At 34.2% G+C, this 21759-nt stretch overlaps 5 protein-coding genes across 8 annotated transcripts; 2 read left to right on the forward strand and 3 right to left on the reverse strand.

The window, feature by feature from the left end:
• The first annotated feature begins 1803 nt into the window (after positions 1-1803).
• LOC122571382 lies at positions 1804-4492 on the forward strand. Its single transcript, XM_043735056.1, has 3 exons — positions 1804-2574; positions 2820-3044; positions 3623-4492. Exons 2-3 carry the CDS (start codon positions 2833-2835, stop codon positions 3843-3845), a joined length of 435 nt encoding a protein of 144 aa, XP_043590991.1. The 5' UTR covers positions 1804-2574; positions 2820-2832; the 3' UTR covers positions 3846-4492.
• LOC122571380 (cilia- and flagella-associated protein 20-like) lies at positions 3835-5731 on the forward strand. 2 transcript variants are annotated; one of them, XM_043735053.1, is made up of 5 exons: positions 3835-3974; positions 4171-4263; positions 4448-4639; positions 4759-4991; positions 5116-5731. In XM_043735053.1, exons 2-5 carry the CDS (start codon positions 4180-4182, stop codon positions 5558-5560), a joined length of 954 nt encoding a protein of 317 aa, XP_043590988.1. In that variant the 5' UTR covers positions 3835-3974; positions 4171-4179; the 3' UTR covers positions 5561-5731. The 2 variants fall into 2 exon arrangements, with proteins under 2 accessions (XP_043590988.1, XP_043590989.1); XM_043735054.1 differs by having other exon boundaries at positions 3896-3974; positions 4227-4263.
• Positions 5732-5742: 11 nt separating this feature from the next.
• LOC122571381 (transcription initiation factor TFIID subunit 9-like) lies at positions 5743-7260 on the reverse strand. The gene is made up of 3 exons (XM_043735055.1): positions 7023-7260; positions 6426-6875; positions 5743-6211 (listed from the first exon to the last, which is right to left on the reverse strand). Exons 1-3 carry the CDS (start codon positions 7159-7161, stop codon positions 6069-6071), a joined length of 732 nt encoding a protein of 243 aa, XP_043590990.1. The 5' UTR covers positions 7162-7260; the 3' UTR covers positions 5743-6068.
• Positions 7261-8422: 1162 nt separating this feature from the next.
• On the reverse strand, positions 8423-11819 carry LOC122571391 (pancreatic lipase-related protein 2-like). 3 transcript variants are annotated; one of them, XM_043735076.1, is made up of 8 exons: positions 11763-11819; positions 11087-11293; positions 10845-11010; positions 10161-10309; positions 9509-9763; positions 9018-9206; positions 8770-8893; positions 8423-8558 (listed from the first exon to the last, which is right to left on the reverse strand). In XM_043735076.1, the coding sequence occupies exons 2-8, from the start codon at positions 11106-11108 to the stop codon at positions 8498-8500; spliced, it is 966 nt and encodes a 321-aa protein (XP_043591011.1). In that variant the 5' UTR covers positions 11109-11293; positions 11763-11819; the 3' UTR covers positions 8423-8497. The 3 variants fall into 3 exon arrangements, with proteins under 3 accessions (XP_043591011.1, XP_043591010.1, XP_043591009.1); XM_043735075.1 differs by having other exon boundaries at positions 11406-11804; XM_043735074.1 differs by having other exon boundaries at positions 11087-11804.
• Positions 11820-17819: 6000 nt separating this feature from the next.
• Positions 17820-21728, reverse strand: LOC122571395 (probable phospholipase A1 magnifin). Its single transcript, XM_043735081.1, has 9 exons — positions 21613-21728; positions 21093-21128; positions 20927-21019; positions 20687-20852; positions 19973-20121; positions 18961-19215; positions 18481-18669; positions 18253-18376; positions 17820-17975 (listed from the first exon to the last, which is right to left on the reverse strand). The coding sequence occupies exons 3-9, from the start codon at positions 20949-20951 to the stop codon at positions 17939-17941; spliced, it is 945 nt and encodes a 314-aa protein (XP_043591016.1). The 5' UTR covers positions 20952-21019; positions 21093-21128; positions 21613-21728; the 3' UTR covers positions 17820-17938.
• Positions 21729-21759: the final 31 nt, after the last annotated feature.

Below are 21759 nucleotides of genomic sequence, written 5' to 3' on the forward strand. Positions count from 1 at the left end.
GATCAAAGTTGTATCATTAAATTCTAAACGCTTCTAGATTGTTCTAGATTCTAACGTTATTTTAAAGATATTGAGCTCGAATGGTCTGATTTGAAACTTTATTAGGAATGAAATTCGTTCTACTTAATTCCTTGATATTGAACTTTTATATATACTCGTTATTATTATTAATATACATAGTTCTTAAACAATTTAACGAGTTCGATGACCATGGTCATAATCTAATCGCACTAATAAAGAAACAAATACAGCTTCACGAGCAGAAGGTACTAAATTTATTAAATGAACTCAGAAATTAAATAAAATACTCCGAAACTAAAGTAACAAAAATTGTAATTTAACAATTTCCTTTTTCAAAGCTAAACCCCTTTCATAAATGTGACAAGTACTTATATTAAGCTTCCTGAGTGACCCTACGTTGGCACGACAAGAGTTAAGCGGGCAACAGTTTATTTTTAACGCAATTTCTAGCACGCTGACTATCACCGGAGCAATTATACCGGGTTAAAGAAATTCTATTTAACTAACGCGTCGTAACGAGATGATAGCTGAGTAGACGAAAGGGCAAAAGTTCGCCGCTGACCCGTGTGTTTGTAACTACCGTTTATCGATTGCAGTACACGATTACTTAGCCGATACGAAACCGTGCACGGTTTAATCGATGCGGTAACGAAGTTGTTGGCGACATGTCTGCGTAATTGTAATCGAATTTTCATAGCTCCTGAGAGCGGTGCGCAATATGCCGTCGCACAGAAACGAGAAACCAACCCCTCGAGGACTCGATAGCGCTTCGATAAATATCCTTCGTGCTCTGCCTCTATTTCCCGAGACAATAGCACGCGATGAAGCTCTTACCGTAGTTTCAATGGACTATGTATGACGCACGTTAATTAAAATTCTTGTCTGTTTTCAGGATATGGCGGCGACTGGCTATTGGCGATTCAGAAGTTTGATTCTATACGCAAGCTAGTCTGAAAATTGTGATATAATCGAGAAACGAACTTGTTAACACGATGACCGTCACAGTAATTATACCTACGTTATTAAACTTTAAATAAAATAAATCTCACGGATTAAGAAATTTCTGACAATGTGAATGATTTTGATTAAAAATCACAAGATTTTATTAAATTTTAAATTTTCTTATCTTAGGTATATAATAAACTATATTTTTTAATAAAAGTTATATGTACCTTTCTCGTTAGTGAAGTGCGAAGTAGAAAAAGATGCTAAAGAAATTTTTATGAATATTCTTCACAATTCTTATTGTCGTCGCAACACGCGTTTAATTTAATTATATGCATAACTCGAAACGCAATTATGTAAATTCCTTGCCGCTGTCGTTTCATTCTGCGTGTAAAAAGTGTGATCAAATAAAAATTACAAAAATTGATAAATTAAATATACATTACTGTATCGTTATTTTGTTATTCTCATTACATATTATTCAATGCTTAGAATTATGTATATTTCACTATCGTAAACGAAAAAGTTTTCCAATTCTTTACGATACATTCAAGAGATCTTCTTTCCTCCCTCTTTTATACTTACGTCTTATCAGAAATTCTGTATTTTACATATTTTTCAACAAACTTTTCTTACAAAAGTTTCCTTACGTATTCGCTGAAGCCTGCATCCCTATTAAAGTAAAATGACATTTATCCTTTCTTCTTATTTTATAAAAATAAATTTCTCAGTTCTTTGTAAATATAAATAAATATTAAGAAATCAATTGAAAGTTGAATGCAGATTATACATATGCAAATAAAGGAATCATATCAAGTTGCTGCATAAGTAACTTCCTATTGAATGCGAAACCAGATTCTTATTGTTTCTGTAGTAGGTACTTGCCTCAAATACAATGTCATCATGGAAAAGTATAATAAAGATAATTCAATTAATCCTGTGCTTGATAATGTTCGTCTCAAGGATCGCGTAATTACATACATAAAGCAATAGAAAATAATAAATAGAAAATATGGATCACTCGTGTGTACCACTCTACAGATTCGTGCTAAACGGCAAATTCAGTACAACTGCAACAATAGTGCGTTACATAATATAAATACAACGGACAGGAACTTGCACACCTGCCATTTCCATTGCCGAAAAGATTTAATTTAATTCTCTAAACAGGTACTTCTTCACGAACTATCGTGCAACGTACTAATGGAACGCGAGTCATAGATCGTTCGTGAGCTTCGTCGCGGCGTGACTTTATCTGGCTCGCAAATTCCTGAGATTACCGCATAATCTTCTCGCAGCCGGCTAATTGGAATGGATTAATGGTTCTGTGTGGGAAGTTCGGTGGTCCGACGTGTACACAGGCAAACGCATTGGAATAAGAATGAACCGAATCTCTATTGATTCACCTGGAAACCAAATCGATATCCGTACGAGGCACAGGGGCTCACTTCGTTGCAGATCGGCCAACTTTCGTCGGATCAACGGAGAGACCAGTCAGACTCGCCGAATCGACCATCGAAAAATTCTCCAGTTCGAGCTGCGCGTTTATGGCGATCATCACGTTCCCTCCTTTCGACCATTTAATTTCAAATTTTAGCTTTATCCTGCGTGAGTAATCGTTTCCTGTGATATTTCGGTTCGATAAAGTACACTTGAAGAAACAATTAAATATATTAATTACTCTAAACACTTTGGAAAATCGTTGACTTGTGCGATCGTTTATACTGTTTTCATGAATTTTTCGACCATTGGTTTGAAATCAGAAAATAAGAATTGGCTGGGTTTCATTCATAAATGATTCATAGGTAAATGATTTGTAAAAAAAAAGTCGATATTTTTGTGTGAATTCGTAGTTTATGTATCACGATGACCAGTCAGGAAGGAGAGAAAATTGTGGATACGGAAAATGACCTGGATCATGATAAAGAAGAGCTTACGACCGAAACGAAGGAAGATATTTCTGCAACGAAACCACGTGCTAGAAGATATCTCACGAAACATATGAAATTATATCCGGAATTGTACAGAAGCGATGTCTCGATACATCCAAGTTATACCACTCTTAAAAATCTACCTTAGTAAGGATTATTTCATTCGTGAAAATAAATATCATTATTTCTACTAGATTATACTTTGACTTGAAATTAAATTGGATAGTTTTTTAACAATTTCTTCCGTCCTTTGATAAAACTTATATATTACTTTCAAATACAGAATAGTTTCAAAAATATTAAAGGCAAATTTAGTTTTCTTACTTTGCTGTTATCACACTTCGATATAAATTTTTACCTCTTCTTTATATTCTCAACAATTCAAGACTGAAATGCTCTCCTTACTCTTTAATATCCTTTCATCCTAGATATTCATAACTTAATTGATGATATTTGTTAATCTCGTTGTTTGCTTGTTTTTCTAAATATTTTCTGTTAAAACGCGTATCAAACGCTTAATAATTATAGCTGTAATTATCGTTGAACATCCAGCAACTAAATTTTAGATAATTAAGACGACACGACGCTAATAGCAGTGAATGTGTCAATATCGTATATATTCGGAGAATATTAAATTATAAAATATTTAGAAACATCTTAATATCTCCTCAATATTTCAATATTCAAAAAGTCGTCTTTCGACAAAATGTTTAATCTGTTAAAAGTTACGTGGTCTGCCGACGACGTGTACAGAGGACCAAGAAGCAGATCAAGCGTCAGCTGAACCGCGATATCATGCACTTTGCGATGATGCAGTTGTTCGCCATCGATAGCGTCAGGATCGACCGTGTATTCAGCGTCGGGATGCCACCGAAGACATTGATTGTCCCCGATTTGCTAACCGTGAACGAAAGACGTCACATCAACGAGCTTCTTCGTGACACATAACGAAACAGCATCTCATTGTGCTCCCAACTTTCATTGTGTACGATATGTATCGACATGTGCGATCGAATAAAATTTCCATTGATACATTGAATAAAGTGGGCGAGTCTATTTTCTTCCTTTAACAAAAAGGTAAACAGACTGCCGAAACTATCACGCGAAATCAGAAGAGAAAACAAATTCGATTCGACTAGGAGGGAAACAAAGAAATTCTCTTACTTTACGTGTATTAAATGGTTAAACGTGACGTTTTCTCGGGATAATGATAACATGAAAGTATTATAATACATTTTCATTTTGATTATTTTTATGAATTCGATGAGAGCAGAAACGTAGGATGTTTCGTAACAAGTATCAGCATGGACTTATGTCTGTTTTGTACAGCTGCGGATCACGCCCGCTAGAGTTATGGGATATGCACGTAAGTTCATCGATATAAAGAAAACATAAGGAAAGATAACTCTATTTTATGAAATTAATAAATATAGTTTCGCGGTCAGATTTATCGCCATTAAATTTCTCCAAATAGTATATCTGTTCAAGTTAGTAAAATAAATTCCATTGCATTTAATCTATTTGCTCCGAGTATCAATCGTCTCGAACAGGTGAAGAATGGATACATTCGAAGAGTAACAGACGACGAAGTGAAATCTCTAGCTCTGGAAATAGCCGGAACCAACGTCACAACAACGTACATCTTCTGTCCATGTGATCCCAAGAAAGTCCTTGGCATTAAACTTCCGTTTCTCATAATGATCATCAAAAACATGAAGAAGTACTTCACGTTCGAAATAACAGTAAATGTCTCACGAGGAAACCTCTTTACTGATTACATTTTTTTTCAATAGCAGCAACAGCATTTCGTAAAACAACAATGAATGTAGAAAAGAAGAATATTTCATTTTTGATTCGACAGATACTCGACGACAAGGATATGCACAGAAGGTTTCGCATGAGTAACTTTCAAAGCACCACGCGAGTTCGACCATTCTGCACGTCGATGCCGATCGGCCTATCCGGTGGTTGGAATCAAATTCAATTTAATCTCGCGGACTTCACGCGGAGAGCGTACGGGACAAATTATGTCGAAACTACACGCATACAGATCCACGCAAACTGCAGGGTTCGACGCATCTATTTTGCGGACAGGTAGGAAATCGATCTGTTTTTTTGCAATATTGATATGAAACGCATGAAATTAATAGCTATCTTTTTTAAAGAAACTTTTCTTGCGTCGAGTTTATAGAATGATAAAATACGTTTTACCAAATAGACTTTATTCGGAAGATGAATTACCGGAAGATTTTAAACTCTTCAAGCCACTTCAGCGAGTGAAATGCGTGCGGGAAAAGGATGTGGCGAAAGAAAAAAGAGAAGAACCGGAAAAGATTGAAACCGAAGAACCTCCACCTTTTGAAGCGGGTGAAGTACCAGAAGAAGCAGAAGAAGAGCCTGAAGAAGAGCCAACGGAAGATGAATTGGCCGAAGAAGAGGTTGCTCCTGTGGTAGACGTGCGAAGGCCAGATGAAATAGGGGAAGAGGATGAGGAAGAAGAAGACGAGGATGAAGTAGAACCTGCAGATGTAGGTGATTACGAAGACGAAGACGAAGTTGACGAACCAGTACCTGCTCCAACAACTCCTGGGTATGCCACAGAAGACGAAACTGATGTAGAACAAGATGAAGGCGATGAAGATGAAGAATACGGAGTTCCATAGTGAACAGCCCTCGACTTTGTGTAAATACCGTGAATAAAATGTGTATATTTGCGAGGCTTAAAATAACATTCAAATAAATTACCTTCTAAATAAGTTGGAATTTGAGAAATTCTATTAATTTATTTAGACAATTATCCCACTTTTCTCTTTATTATCTTATATTGTCCCATGGAAATATTTTACAATACTGAACAAAAAATATCCCCATTATTCTTTTAATAATTTCTGTTTGGAAAATGTTAAGGGAAAATATAGTATACAAAATATGATGATTTATAATAAATATATGCAAGTAGAATATGAATTTGTTGAATTCACTATGTACACATTTGTACAATGTCCTCCAATAAAAAATATACAGTTTCATCAAAGTTCTTATACAAATCTCAAAAGGATAAAATTTAACTGAAGCGTTACGTGAAATGATAAAAACATTTTGATAGTATATACACTGATTCAAATGATGAAGACAAAAAATATAAAATAATTTATCCGGCGCCCCTTATTACTATGATACGTCATAATCATCCTCTCTTTTTCTTTTCATAGAATCATCAATCTCTACTTTGATAGGCGGCATTGTTTGTCCAGAAGAAATCTGTATTTTTGGCTTAGCTACTTGTGCCTTTATGGTAGCTCCTCCAGTTGTGGCTATAAATTTAAACAATTAATATAAATAAAAAATGAAAAATATAGTAGCAAATATTATTATTATTACATACACAATTTTGTATCTTACGTATTAATGAAATATGGATAGAGGGAATAGATGTTTGGGAATGCAAGGTCCGAAACGGATCTGTGATACGGTATAATTAACAAATTAGTTCCTGTTATATATTCTTTACTTTCATGTATCATTTACCTGATGAAAATTTCAGGACAGGTTTTGGCATTGAAATGCTTTGTGTCCTAGCAACTGTTGCAAGTGTCCCCGGCCTTTTAACTATGGAGAGGCCAGATTTACTACTTTCTAATTTGTTCTTAGACTGTCCAGTTTGAATGTTATTTCCAACCAAAGAATGCAATGGTTTCCCAACTATTTTCTTCGTTGTATTCTTGAGTCTATAATTTGTTGCATTCAGGCAAAATCTGTCAGGTGGTAATCTTAAACCACTGTTTGATTTGACAAATGGCAGTGGTACATTGTTTTTTGCTCGAGCAACATCTAATAACACTTCTCTTGGTGGTGGATTTGTAAATGTACGTTCCAATTGCATCTTAACTGCTAATCTAACGTCGTCCAAATCGATAAACTTTTTTTTAGCATGATTTGCGTAAATTCTACTGTCGTCTAATATGCAAGTAACATAACCTGCGGAATTTAAACCGAAAATAACTTTATTAACATTTAACAGCTTACTTCCAAATGTAAAATCATAAATGTAAAATCATGCACGATTATATACTTCATTGCATCTACATTACTTTAAATAAATTGTAAATATAATAAATTACGTACGATAAGTAAATTCGAGCAATTGGTTTATAACTTTCGAATCGTAATCTGTAATTCCCATGTCTTTCATAATTGACATTATAACTTGAGCATCTTTTGGAATATGTTTTACGTGGCTCATAGTTTTCGCCTTTTCCGCCATTTTAAGAAATACTTCTTTTATAATCGTACTTTCTACAACAATTCCGAGTCACAACTATATGTATCTTGAGTTAACTTTTCAAGTCAAAGTTCGTCTAAACATTATGAAGTACACGCTAATATCGCGCAGTGCTACCATTTATAGAGTTCAAACTTTACAAGATCAGAAATTTATTATTTTCAAATTTCATAATTAATAATAATTCTTCATTAATAATTTAATCATTTTTACTATTAAATATCTTTTTCGGAAATCAAGAAGTAATTACATGAAAAGACATGAAAAAATTTGTAGTTTTAGTGCGGTTGTTAGTGTAGTTAGTGTGGTAGCCATGTAAACAGAGTGCATCATGTTACAATTAAATTTGTTTGTTGGGTTCGTGAGTTGATATTTGTTATTTTGTGCGAATGCATATATGCATTATGGAATTGCTAGCTACCAATCTTTAAGGTAAATATACCTCGCTGTATTCAACTGATTTTATGCGAATTATATTTTTAAAGACCATATTTAGTTTCTATTTCATTTTATTTTACATTTTAGAGATATGGTCAAAATTAACAGCAGTGACATCCTTAGGGGTAGTTGACAGACATCATGAACAAGAATTCTTAGCTGTAATGCAATCTTATGTCCTGTGGGATACTGGTGCAGGGCTGATTGTTCCCAAAGCAGTGGCTTGTGTACGCTAGGGCTCATTCATGCAAATCATGGGACAGCAATTACAGATTATTTAATTGGCCAGTTGAAGGAACACAGAATGAGGTACAATGATCTACAAAAATATAGTGTAGTCATAGAATCAATCGAGCAGTAAAGTAAATTCTTGTTGAGCAATAGAATGACAAATTAAAAGATAAAGCAGGGATAGTAAACTTGAACTTATTGATTATAGTTTATTAACAGTTAAAATATCAAATGTTATGTAGTAGGTAAAGTTAAAGACATAAAATTAACGTTATATACATAGGGTTGAATAAAATAATATTATTGTTTCTTTATATCAATTTGAAACTGCAGGATATGGTATATTTATAATTTGGAATGATTTTCTTATAGATGGCCTGTCATTGGAGCTATTTAGGACTGGGTCTGACTGCTACAGGATCACATGTGGACAATTGAAATTCAGCCTTTATCAAAGTGCTATTATTATGGGTTAAGTGTTCCGCTATAGGCATGGTCATTCTTGGATCCAGATCAATGCAAGCAATTGAGAATATGGTTGTGGTAAGTCGAAATAAAAGTTTGTTTACACATATTTCGATAATATGATCATCTGTTATTTATTTCTCAATTTGAATAAATATGTTACATATTGATACGAAGAATAACTTTATCCAGCAAGTGCATATGGATACTGATTGTTAGTTTGGAACACGTAGGTTCCTTTAGCTCTGTAAAAGAAATTGATATGTATTAGCATCAGAAAATGAAATTAATATTAAAAAGAGTAGGACCCAAACAAAAATGTTTTCTTATTAAATATTATAATAAGTACTGTACTTTGGATATCTGTATTCTATGCATTTGCGTATCTTTATATTTCTCGGAAATGCGTAACGCTCCGCAATCATAAATTAATGACAGTAGTAAAATAAAACTCACTTCGGGTCAAGAGTAGGACCACCCATGTATGCCATTGCACCATTCTGAGATACACCAAGGAAGCCTTTTGATTTTATAACAGATTCGCTGTAGTATTCGTAGCTGCGTGAATGTGCGCAAGCTCCTGTGTTTCATAAAATTTATTTTTAATATTGCACATATACACACACACACACACAAAGTGCACAACTAATATCTTTTCAATTGATACCTGTTAGTAACTCGAGACTCTATAGTATATTCCTTACCTATCAAGTCATTGACGCATCCTGGTTGATTTCTTCCATCATTGGCAAAGAAATCAGAAGTACCAACAGAGATATCCAGACCTAAATATCCGGCGCACGTGTGAATAACTTGAACATTTCGCGCGTCTGATTTATCAACTCTTCCATCTGGTCCTTTGTGTTCAAACATTGGCTTGGCAGCGTCGAGTGCTATAATGGCAAATATTTAGAGGTTTAGTATAATTTACTGTATCATGATTGACGGATATGAAATCAATTTGCATAAAGATTTAAAAATTACTTTCCTCCGAGTTAAGTCAATCTAAATATATCTTTGATGTTTTAAAAATTTGTCCTTCAAACTTGAAAACTTCACTTATCTTTCTGTTTATCTTTCATTTGCCAATCTCAATCAATCTATCCTATTGTCTCCGATGTGACATTAAAAACTGCGCTCCTCGATCTTCGTGGAGAACTTTAGAATACCATTTTACTAATATATCGTTACCCACCGATAACTTCCGCGACTTGGCTCGACCTTCCTATCTCTAATGCACTTAATCCTGCGACATGAGCACCGAGGGAGTGTCCAACAATTTTCAGTTTAGACGTTCGTAATCCAGCGCTAGTTCGTAGGAAATTCACGAAATCAGCTACACGGAGAGCGACGCGTGGCACGCTTTTTGCAACGACGGAATAAAGCAGGTTGTTTGCTATGTTACCCCAATCGACGATAATGACGTTGCTATCCCAGACATTAAGGAAAGCTGAAAACAAGAAATATTGTTTGTCATAATATTAAAAATATAACCATTACCGTTCATAAGTTGTAGCACACCCTTTGATATTCACCACGAACTGAATACTTTTCACTGCTCTTATTTTCTAAATGTTTTGTTACAAATCTATTTCATTGGTCCGTCTTATAATGTACGTATCTTATATATTTGTCTTATAACGTAAAATACTGATGAAGTTCAACTCGGTAAAGTCAGGAAGATTCTATGTCTCGAAATAAGATGAAAATCAAAAAATGAAATTTCCAACGTAATTTCGCTGTTCTTTCTTTTATTCTTATTTCGAGTCACAGAATCTCCCCTGACCTCAGTTATGTCACGAATTTTAGCTCACAATGTATTTATTACACCGACGAAACTTATTTACCATCGCGTATGAGTGTACATGACGAAGATCGACCATTGGAATTCCAACCGTGAGTAACTATGATGGTTTCCCTGTGCGGGTTCCAATGACTCTCTCGTACAGAGACTATGTCGTTTAGATTTAGCACATCACCACTTGTAGGGTTATCTCTGGAATAAAAGTGAAATTTTTCAATGTTAATTCGTCGAACACGGGATGACCCACTTGTAATTGTTTCTCCTCTGCAAAGAAGAATTTTTACGTTGCGGACTTATTCTCATTCTAGCAAACGAAAAGCAACTGTGATGTTTTAACATAAAATACAAAAATTCACGAATAACGATAAGACACACTTTGCTCAAACTGAAGATTCTTTTTAATGTTTGAAATTTTTAATGTAATGGGTTGAAAATGATGATTGCAATATCATGCGAGGTTCTCTATACTTCTCTATAGTTCGTGCATAGGGGTAAACTGACAAGCGATTATTATAGTGATCTTTCATAACGAACTGATTAGCTTTATTATAATTAGTTTAGTACAAATTATTAATTTTCTGATTAATCAAATAATTTTAAATACTTTTCCATTTCATCTTCCAAATATCAATTGTAGTTAGATAGTGAATTTTTAATACTTAAATATACATAAACGTACATAAGATACTTTCAATAAATAAGAAGGTTACCAAAAAATAATTCTAACCGTGTGTAAAGATTGAAACTGACCGATTCCACATTGATACCTAAAATGGAAAGTTCTAATTCAGTTAGTGGAGAGTTATCGATTTTAATCAGATGTGGCACTCCTGTTTCATCCGGAAAGATCGTATAATTGTTTTGCGTTAATACCGTGAGCAGCGTAGGATAAACTGAAAAGAAATTTTTTTTCATTAATCAGTTACTCGATTTTTCCGTGTCTAGATCGAATAATATTCTGATACGAACTTAACGCTAATTCAGTTGGCATTGCTGTTGTCGTGGCTCACTATGCACACCGCAATATAATAGCAGTCCGACTTCTTGGCTTTCGCGTTTTGCCGCTTCTTTTTATAGGTTTAAGGGAAACAATGGTAATCCACTCGAGTATTATACAGTTGATAAGTGACTGATATTCGATCGATGGATTAATAGCGAGACACACTCACGAATCAACTACGAGTAGTTAGAAAAATAGCGTGTATCTTCTATTCTTAACGAAAGCCACGGTCTTAAGTACGAAGTTAAGTTCAGTTAAGTGCGAAGACAGTTTAATTATTTGTTTTACCTATACTTTAGACATATTCTATGTATTAGAATTTCTTTTAATTCCTCAGAATCTGAATTCTAATATTTAGTTCGAATCTTTGATTTAGCAACGCTTTGAAATAGGTTTGCTTTCAATTTTTCTATTCACTTGGCGAGTATTTAGGAAATTCATTTCATTACTTCGAAAGTAGGTAATTTAAATTTGTTCGCTTAGAGTGTTAAGCTTCTTTTTAAACTGTTCGATATTTAAATTTGAAGTTAAATAGCACGTAGTAATTTCAAGTAATGCGAGAAACGATAACGGCGATGTCTCTAAAGTTAGTCTTTTTTTCTTTTTTTTTTTTTTAGTTGGAGCTATCAATTACTTTAGTCTTACTTTTGTTCACCTGGTAGAAGCTCGTTAAGAAAACTACTCACTGAAGTATTACAGTTTGTGTCGCTTCTTTATATTCCTTTTCGAACTTTTGGGGCCATCTGTGAAACAACGTGAACAATATACAATGTAAATAATTCATTATGATGGAAATTCTGGTTATACATAAATAGCTCTTAATTCTTTAAAATTCCTTGAACAATCGATAAGTATTAACTACATGCCTGATAGACAGGTGTTTGTAATTTTTAAAATAATCAAATGATGCAGCTTTGCGGTACCTTCCGTTACTACGAATGATCATCATGGATCGTAATAGAGCTCATTTGTTTCTCGAATTTTTCGGCACGAGTGTTTTTACATTTTCAAGAATCGCTCCTTGGACATTGCAAGACCCGTGGAAAACTGTAATTTACCATTTCTTTTCACTCTAGTTGTTTTTATAGAAAATTACGATAGTCGAGATTATCTTACCCGTGGCTTCCGATTAAACGATCAGATTAGACAATTCAGACTGTCCGTCGGTTTCTTCATAGATTGTTATCGAATCGAAATTATTGTAGCATTATCAATATGAATCGAAACTGTCATTAGAAGTAATTTATTTCGTGATAATGTAACTATTTCCCCAACAAGTTTTATGCTCGAGACTATCTTAAGTTTCGAAAGACGAAGCGGAGAATTATTCGAAGTTATTTCACCGTAGACTTCACACGTCATTTGTTGATTACGCTAAATTTGAAATATTGGATGTGGCCACTCGTTGATTAAATAATTTTAGAGATAAAAAATTGCACACCTTCAAACGACCGTCGGGCGTTTATCGTTTTTTACACTCACGAAATCATTGTTAGCTCGTCTCCTTTAGAAAGACATGTGCCTGTTTTCATAGTTGACATGTATAGGATTTATAATAACGATGCGAGATTTCTATCAGAACTGACCTAATATTAAATCATCTCAGCCTTGTTCCCATTATGGTTAAGTATTTTTCTTTATTTTCCTCGGAAATTCGTGCTTTATGGCACGTGTTAGGTACCTGATATTCGGATAATAATTAGAATTCCAAATATATGCGTTATCCGCTAAGGGTCTCAGAGTGTTTTATTCAGCGGCTGGTTGCAGTTACTTTTGATCGTAATTTTTCGCCGCGAGCAATGCCATATTTTCTTAGAGACACTCGAGCAGAATTTTGGCTCATTTATTTGCCAGATTCTCCTTCGCAAATACTAGCGACGAAAAGATAGGTGCAGGACTAACCCCATCGATTTGTCAGCGTTGTTTCCCCTGTCTCCGACATAATCTCGTCTCGTGCTACCTCGTTATCGTTGGAGTAAAAAATTACACTGGATTTTTCAGATAATATCGACGGAAATGTTTATGCGCGTATGTATAAATCTCGTCGTTATTACATGACGGGATGACGATTCTTCGAAATATTCGCGTTCTTTAAGATCATGTGAATTATCATTCTCGGTATCTTGAGAAGCCTACAGGTTTTTTCTAGGTAAATACGTTAAGAGCGATAAGTGTAATGGAGACGAATGTTCTTCTGATTCTATGTTTTTATATGTTTTCATAATACGATAAAAGAAAAAGGGAAAAGAAAACTATGTGAGCGATGAACGAAAGGATCCTTTTTTTCTTTCTTTGGAGAGGTGAATTAACGATTTAGTTGGAAGAATGTGTTTGTAACAATTACGTAGATTCCTTCGAATTGTTAATTTTTTCTATTAATTTCATCTTATCTTATTTTCATCAACTTTTATGTGATTCTGTAAAAATTACTATACTTGAATATAAGCCAAGAGGAAGACAAACACCCGGCCCTTGTTTTTAATAGAATTTTGAGGACATTGAAATTTATTATTATTAAGTTCCCTTTTCGCAAATTATACACTTTGTATGTTTTTTTTTTTTTTCTACAAATTATACTTCAGATGCGGATAAATAATCGTAATGTGTGCTAAATACAAATTATTTACTTGCGCCGATTCAAGTTGATATTTGATACGTATGTTGTTCTTAAGAAAACACTATTTTGTGTATTTTGAAATTTATCTTTTTGTCTAATCCTATCAGTACACATAGGAAAATAAAAGCCTCGTGTTAGAATATGATTTACATTCGTATTCCTACAAAAATTTATATACTATATATATATATATAATAACTGGATATTAAATTGTTAAAATATAATATAACACGATATTTTTATAAAACGAGGAATATCAAAGTTTAATGTTTTCAGGCTCATTATGAATTACAAATTCGGTCATAGGTACAGGACTCCTCTAGTTGTTTAGGTGAGTACCAATAAAGAATACTTAAGAATAAAATCAGTGGAATCAATATGACATTGCGGAGTGCGAATTCCTCAAAGTGACCAGCTAACTGTCGCTGTCTTTTCCGCAAGTTTGATATTCTACGCATAACTCGCGTTCGCGCGTCTTGACATATACCTTCTAGCGATTACTCCAATATATATTTGTTGTGTTTCTCACAGTGATTATTAGAATTTTTCCGAACTATTCTGATCTATAAATGGAAATTTTGTATTTTGTATTTTGAAATTTTTAACAATTCAGTGCTTCCTGAGTGTACACCGTGTAACTTCATCATTTTGCAAAATTCTTCTTTTCATTGGGTTGTCTGAAAAGTTTCTTTCGTTTTATAAGGAAATAATAGACGTAGAATGTTTTTTCTTTTATATTAGTTTATTGAATTATATACGAACGTAGTAATAGAAATATAAGGAAATGGATCATACCTAATTCGATAAAATAATATTAAATAGATGTTGTCGTTCATCTATTATCATCTTATAGAACGAAAGATACTTTTCGGACAATCTAATATATCTTGCTCATTTAAAATTTTATAATGTAGCCTTATTTTATTTAGTCTTGTTAGAAAGTAGGACTACGTTAAATATTATGCGACAAAATTTGGATTTTTCATTTCGTATTTATTCAAGAAAAAAAATCTCATTTATTTTTAGACGTCCCGGTATAACGTATCAGCTTGATTCACATTATTTGCGTTTCCTTTTGTCTCACATTGTTGACTATCTCGATAACCAGCATCCTACCGTATCCAAATATTGCTCCGAGTTGGCGAGGGCTTTTAATTTTATCGGATCGGAAGTTTCTACGCAGAAGACTACCGTCGTTGATTTCTTGGTTATTTTTTATTTGAGATTTTAAGACGATAAGTCGTGCTTGCGAGATCAAAAGATTCGCGAAGGTTTTTAATAGATAGCTTATCATAGGTGATCACCGTTCGATGTTGACGTATCGTCTGACCTATCGTTTATCGTATCGTCGTGGCTCTATTTATACATAGTGTTTAACCGTGCGTGTGCCCAGTATTGTTCAAGAACAGGTACTTGAAGAGAGGGTTAAATTATTTGTACGAGCTCGAGATGTTTTTATCAACAGGTAGAAAAGAAGCTTGCGAAAGAAGGTAGAATTTCCAGTATTTCAATAAATAAGGAAATGATCGTTCGAATAAGAACATTTCCAATAGTGGCACATCCCTTTTTCCTATAGCGATTGTTTAGCGATCTTTATATATAGTTTATTGAACAATCGAAACAATCACTTCCCAAGAACGACGATTATGTGAAAACGTCCATCATCATGAAATACATTAAACGAAAAAATGAAGTAGAATAAGGAAGGAATAAACATCTTGCTTGGTATTTGTGAAAATTATGTATTAGGTTGTCCGGAAAATGTCTTTCTTTTACAGACGCGTCTTTTACAACAACGCATCTTTATACAAACATGAAATCTAATCTGTCGAACGTTGTGATCTTTATTTTGATAGAACAAAATGGATCGTGTGTAATCCGATAAAATAATATCCTTATCAAACGAAAGAAACTTTTCGGACGACCTAATAGATGGTCGGCTAATTTTGTCGAAACGCAGTTATGTTACGTAACATAGGGACAGTGTTACGATATAAGCCATTGATATTATTAAGCTCTTTGTTTAATAATCTTTCAGACAAAACAAGGTATTTTTAGTTAGCTTTTGATGGTTTTATCGAGTCACAGCTGTGTCGGGGTTTCTGTTTCAATTGCGAATCAGTAGGTTGTTGCTGTCGTGTGTTTCTTTCATTTCCAGTGACTTTTTATAAACTTATTTATTTTATTATTGAAACAGTGTGCTATTCTCGATCAAAATTCAGATGAAGCAAAACGCGCACGTTGTTTTCGAATGGTCACACGCGGATTAGCGAATGAAGTTTGCATTTAATTAAACTCAAATCTAAAAGAAGTATTGTATCAGGGTATAATCTCTGCCTTGCACAATTATTTTCTTCTTTTAGAGAAGAATGATTTTACTTTAATCAGTTCGATATCAGCTTATCAGAGTTCCATCGGCAATTGATAAATTGCTACAGCTTAAAGATCGTATTTAAATTGAAAATGATTTTTTTGTTTCTTTACCCGCTTCATCGTCGCTTAATTTATCTTAGATAGAAGATTGTTTATACATTGAGCTGTCAAAGTTATGGAGAGATGACTAAATATAATATAAATAACGTCTCGAGTCGCTTACTTTCTAAAGCGAAAATTACCTTTTTATTTTATCATTCGTTTCTTGTGTACTATACGTAGTTTCAGAAAAAAATAACCATTTACCTGATCATTTATTATACTTATTTACCTAAAATTTCGGAGAAATAGCTGAAAAATTTTTTTTATTCGTACATGTTATATAGCTTTCTGACAAATTTCGAATTCCGAGATAACATTGAGACTTTTTCATATTTTGAAAATGGACATAAATCAGCGATTAGAGCCACGTGCGGCCCAACGTTGTCGTCACCGCGGTCGCTGTTGTTTCGCGAGGTTATCGACACTAATCGATCATGAAACTGTCGTTTCAGACAGTTGCAGAAAAGGACAGGAAATTGTATCAATTAAAAGTAATTATACGTGAACACTTGAAAAAAGGACTACAACTTTTGCATACATCTATCATATGTCGCGTGAAGAGGCACCGTTATTCGTAAATTACAACACGTTGCACTGCTGGCGTTAGTTCATCACGATTATTGCATCGCATTATTGCAAATGTTGGAAGCTCAGAAAGTCAATCAGATGGTGCAAATTTTGACAATCCGAATTTAAGAACAGGTCTGGAAGGAAATGTGTTAAACGTACCATCTGAAAGTGTGATCTTGCCAGATGATGCATTTCCTTTAAGAGCATATCTTATAACGCTGTACATTTGCCAAACATTATTATACGCATAGCAAATAGAAAATGTATACCCATAGATGCCGCCGTGCTAGACGCATAGTGGAAAATCCACCTGACGTACTCGCTGATCGATTTCGTGTGTTCCGCAAAGACTAGCGAAAATCGTAAATGTTTCTTTGTAGTCGACACGATCGAATAAGAAAAGTAAACTGACACCAAAAATCATACAAACGGATAAATTGTACCTGGCAATTGTTTAAATAATTTAATTTTATTTGTTTGAAGTTCGTTTCTACTAGTTGGAAAAATAAAAAGATAAATATTACATATGCAGGACAATTTACAATTATTTTGACGGAAAGTGAAGTATTAGGTTGTCCGGAAATTGTTTTTCACAAGAGAAACCAAGTCTGTGAAATGTCGCGGTGTTTATCTCAACAGAACAAAATGGATCGACAAAATAATATAAAAGGAAAAACGTTGTGCGTCTATTATTTCCTCATAAAACGAAAGAAACTTTTCGGACCACCTAATATTTAGCGACGGGCCTTTTAGTTTTATTGCATATCGGTAAAAGCCGCTATTTAATGCGATAAATTCCTATCACGTCGTATCTTTTCTCACGCTTCATTAAGAACTTGAAACTTGGATGGCAGTCGACTATACGTCGCTATTGTTCTCTTATCTCAATTTGGAACAATACAAAATGTACACTTACAATCTTAACGTACGAAGATGAATATCAAGATGACGCTGTTCCTGGCGAGGCTGCGGGCATCGCTATAAGCGAAATCAACTCAAACAGCCGAGAATATGGTCGGGGTAAGTGGAAATAAAAGTTGTTTTACTATTTACTTCTCAATTTATTTCTTAATTTGTACAAGTACCTTACAATTATTGAAATACATCCGAATATTGAATATTCAAACGAATAATTTTATCCATCAAGAGCATAAGGATATTAACTGGTAGTTTTGAAGTGGTAGGTTCCCCTAGCGCTGTAAAGAAATTAACATATATTAGCACCAGATAACTAAATTAAATTTTAAGAAATAATTCAACAGATATATTCGGCAATTAGCTCTCAAGTATCTATGCAAATTCATACTTTTATGAACTCAGCTAAAAGTGTACGACCTAGGTAAGAATGTTCACCTCCTAAATATTATAACATGTACTGTCCATTATTTATTTGCATTCTATGTACTCTTTAAATTTCCCGGAAATGCGTAAAGCTCCATAATTTATCAGTAACAGTAGTAAAATAAAACTTACTTTGGATCGAGGTTAGCACCACCCATGTATGCTGCTGCACCATTGTCAGTTACACCGTGGAAAGCTTTTGGATTCGTAATAGATTGACTAAAGTATTGGTAACTGCGTCCATGTGCGCAAGATCCTGTGTTCCATAAAATTCATTTCTAGTATCGCATATATAGGCGCGCGCACACACAATCCCGCAAATAATATTTTTTATATGGAAACTTGTCGCATATTGCTTACCTAACAAATCATCGCCGCATCCTGGTTGATGTCTTCCATCATTGGCAAAGAAATCGGAGGTACCAATAGAGATATCCAGACCCAAATATCCGGCACATGTGTGAATAACTTGAACATTTTGTGCGTCCGATTTATCAACTCTTTCACCGGCTCCTTTGTGTTCAAACAATGGCTTGGCAGGGTCGAGCGCTGAAATGACAAATATTTAGAGATTTAAGTATAATTTACTGTATCATAATGTCGTTTTGTTGTATGATGTTTTTAAAAACGTTCCCCTTCGAGTTAACATAATGTAAACATATTTTTGACATTTTAAATTTATCGTCCAAACTTGTAAAGCTCACTTATCTTTCTGCTTATCTTTCATTTGCAATACCAAATCGATCTACTCTACTGTTTTCAACCTGACGTTAAAATTAGCGCTATTGAATTTCCTTCGAGAACTTTAAAACGCCGCTTTACTAATATATCGTTACTCACCGATAACTTCCGCCACCCGGCTCGATTTTCCTACCTCTCGCGCGCTCAAGCCCGCGACATGAGCACCGAGAGAGTGTCCAATAATTTTCAAGTTGGACGTGCGCAAACCAGCGCTAGTTCGCAAGAAATTCACGAAACTAGCTACATGGCTAGCTACGCGTGGTACGTTCTTTGCAACAGCGATATAATCCTTGTGATCCGCTATCTTGCTCCAATCGACAACAATGACATTGCAGTCGCGGACCTTCAGGAAAGCTGAAAACAAACAAGAAACAAAATATTGCTTGTCGTAATATTAAAATATAATATAAAATATCGAAGATATGGCCACTGCTACTCGTAAATTGTACGACACCTGCTCATGTCCGATGTAAATTGAATATTCTTTACTATTTTTAGTTTCGAAGTATTTTTGGTATAAATCTGTTATTTCTTTACGTTTAAGAACAGGCTTGGAAAGTAGAATAATGTTGCCCCGTTTGAGGCCATGTTTCGAAGAAGATAGGCTTTGAATACGCTCGATCACGTCTACTTGACAAATGCAATTTTCTCGAAAACGAATTTTCAAGCGAACTAATTTCATTCTATATTTCCGATTTATTTTCGCGCGTAGAGCAATCTCTTACCAATTGTCTGCTCCTATACGATCAATAATCATACAATATATTATCAAGCGTCTCGTGTTATACGATTTCAAGAAGAAATAAATCAGAAATTTCATTGGCATTTCGTGACGTTAAAACATTCGGCCATTAGCCTATATAATATGCATAATTTTACTTAAAAGATAAAACTTGCAGGAAATTCCGAATAGTTCGATATATCTTATAGTATATTTGTCAAGTTTTCAAACTTTCAAACTCGATTTTCTCGAAAGATCGAACGTGCAATGTAATTTCGTTGTTCCTAATTTTTATTTTCGAGTCACACGATCTCTACTGACTTTAATTATTTAACACGAATTTTAGTTCACGGTGTATTTATCGTATTACATCGATGATACTTTACTTACCATCGCGTACGAGCGTACATGATTCAGATTGACCGTTGCTATCCCAACCGTGAGTGACTACGATGGTTTGTCTGTTTGCATTCCAATGACTCTTTCGAACCGAGTTTATGTCATTTAATTTTAGGACGTCGCCATTTTTACTATTTTTTCTAGAATAAATAGTATGTTTGAGCCAAGCTGTTAAACGTATTTCGAATTTATATTCGTGTAACACAGTTGTTTGTTCGCTGGAAACAATGTTTTAACCCGCATTTTGCACATTTCGGTCTTACTCTGATTTTAGCGAACAAAATCGCTTTCTCATATATTAAGTTCAAACTGAACATGTTTTCTAATGTTGAAAAGATGTAATTCGGTTAAAAACGATCGAAAGAATGTAACAGGGTTAACATTGGACAGAATTCTACGGTAGTATTTGCGTGAAAAGAAGCTTGAAAATTAGCAAGAATTCTCTAGCTACGCGTCCTTATGGACGAAGCAAGAGCAAATTTTATAACATTAAATCGCAGGTTCTTATTTTCTTAAAATTTAACCTTTTTGAATAGGAGCTCTGATTGCACGTTAGGAAGAAAACAATATAATTCGTTACGGTGTTTCGCTGTGATTTAAAAAATTAAAGGTAACAATTCCCGTAAGTAGATTTACGACAGAAATGTACAAAGTGTATATAAGGATTTTCCATAGAGAAGGAGATTAATATAAAATAATTCTAACTGCGTGTAAAGCGTGAAACTGATCGTTTCCACATTGGCACCGAAAAGAATCAAGTCTGCTTCACTTAGTAGGGAGTTATCGAGTTTAACCAGAGACGGGTTTCCTTCTTTGTTCGGTAGAATCGTATAATTGGCTTCTCTCAACGTCGAAAGCAACGTAGGATAAACTGAAAAAAAATTTCTCTCGTACCAAGTATGAAGTATTCGATTTTTCCCGATCGAAAAATGTTCTGATACTAACATAGTACCAATGATGCATTTACCATGGCTGTTATCGTGATTCACTATACGCACCGCGGTATAGATCGACTCTCAGCTTCCTTTTTCGCCGCTTCTTTTTATAGGTTTGAACGAAACAATGATTATTGACTCAAGCACTGCACGATTGATAAGAAACTGATACTCACCTGATAGATGATGGCCAATTCGCACTGACGAATCTTCTACAAATAGTTAGAAAATTAAGGTGAATTGTTTCATCTTAACAGGAAGCACGATGTTAAGTGCGAAGTTAAGTTAAGTTAATTGCAAAGATATTTAATTACTTGCTTTAAGTATAATTTCATGTATTTCTTAGAAGTATACGTATACATTTTGTAATATTATGCGTACTAAAATATCTTTCAATTCTCCAAAATCTGAATTCTACTAAATATTTTTTTCTTGAATCTTTGACTTAACCACGTCTGCTTCAGATATTTATATTCACTTCGGGAGTATTTAAGAAATTCGTATGTAGATAATTTAAATTTGTTCACTATGAATGTTAAGCTTGTCTTTAAACTGCTCAAAATTTGGATTTGAAGTTAAACGGTACGTAACTATTTCGAGTAATACAAAGAACAACAATGGTGCTGTATCTAAAATTAGTTGCCTGCCCTTTGTTTTTATCGAAGCTATCACTTATTTTAGTCTTACTTTGCTTACCTGCTACAAGTTACTCGTTAAGAGAACTATGTATTGAATGAAGTACGTCGCCACGAATTAGTTGTTTATATCTGTTTCAAGCTTTTTGGGCCGTCTTTGAACAGATGTGAACATTGTATGTAATTCATTATGATGGAAATTTTGGTC

This window comes from Bombus pyrosoma, linkage group LG10 (assembly GCF_014825855.1).
Source record: "Bombus pyrosoma isolate SC7728 linkage group LG10, ASM1482585v1, whole genome shotgun sequence".
Lineage (NCBI taxonomy): Eukaryota > Metazoa > Arthropoda > Insecta > Hymenoptera > Apidae > Bombus > Bombus pyrosoma.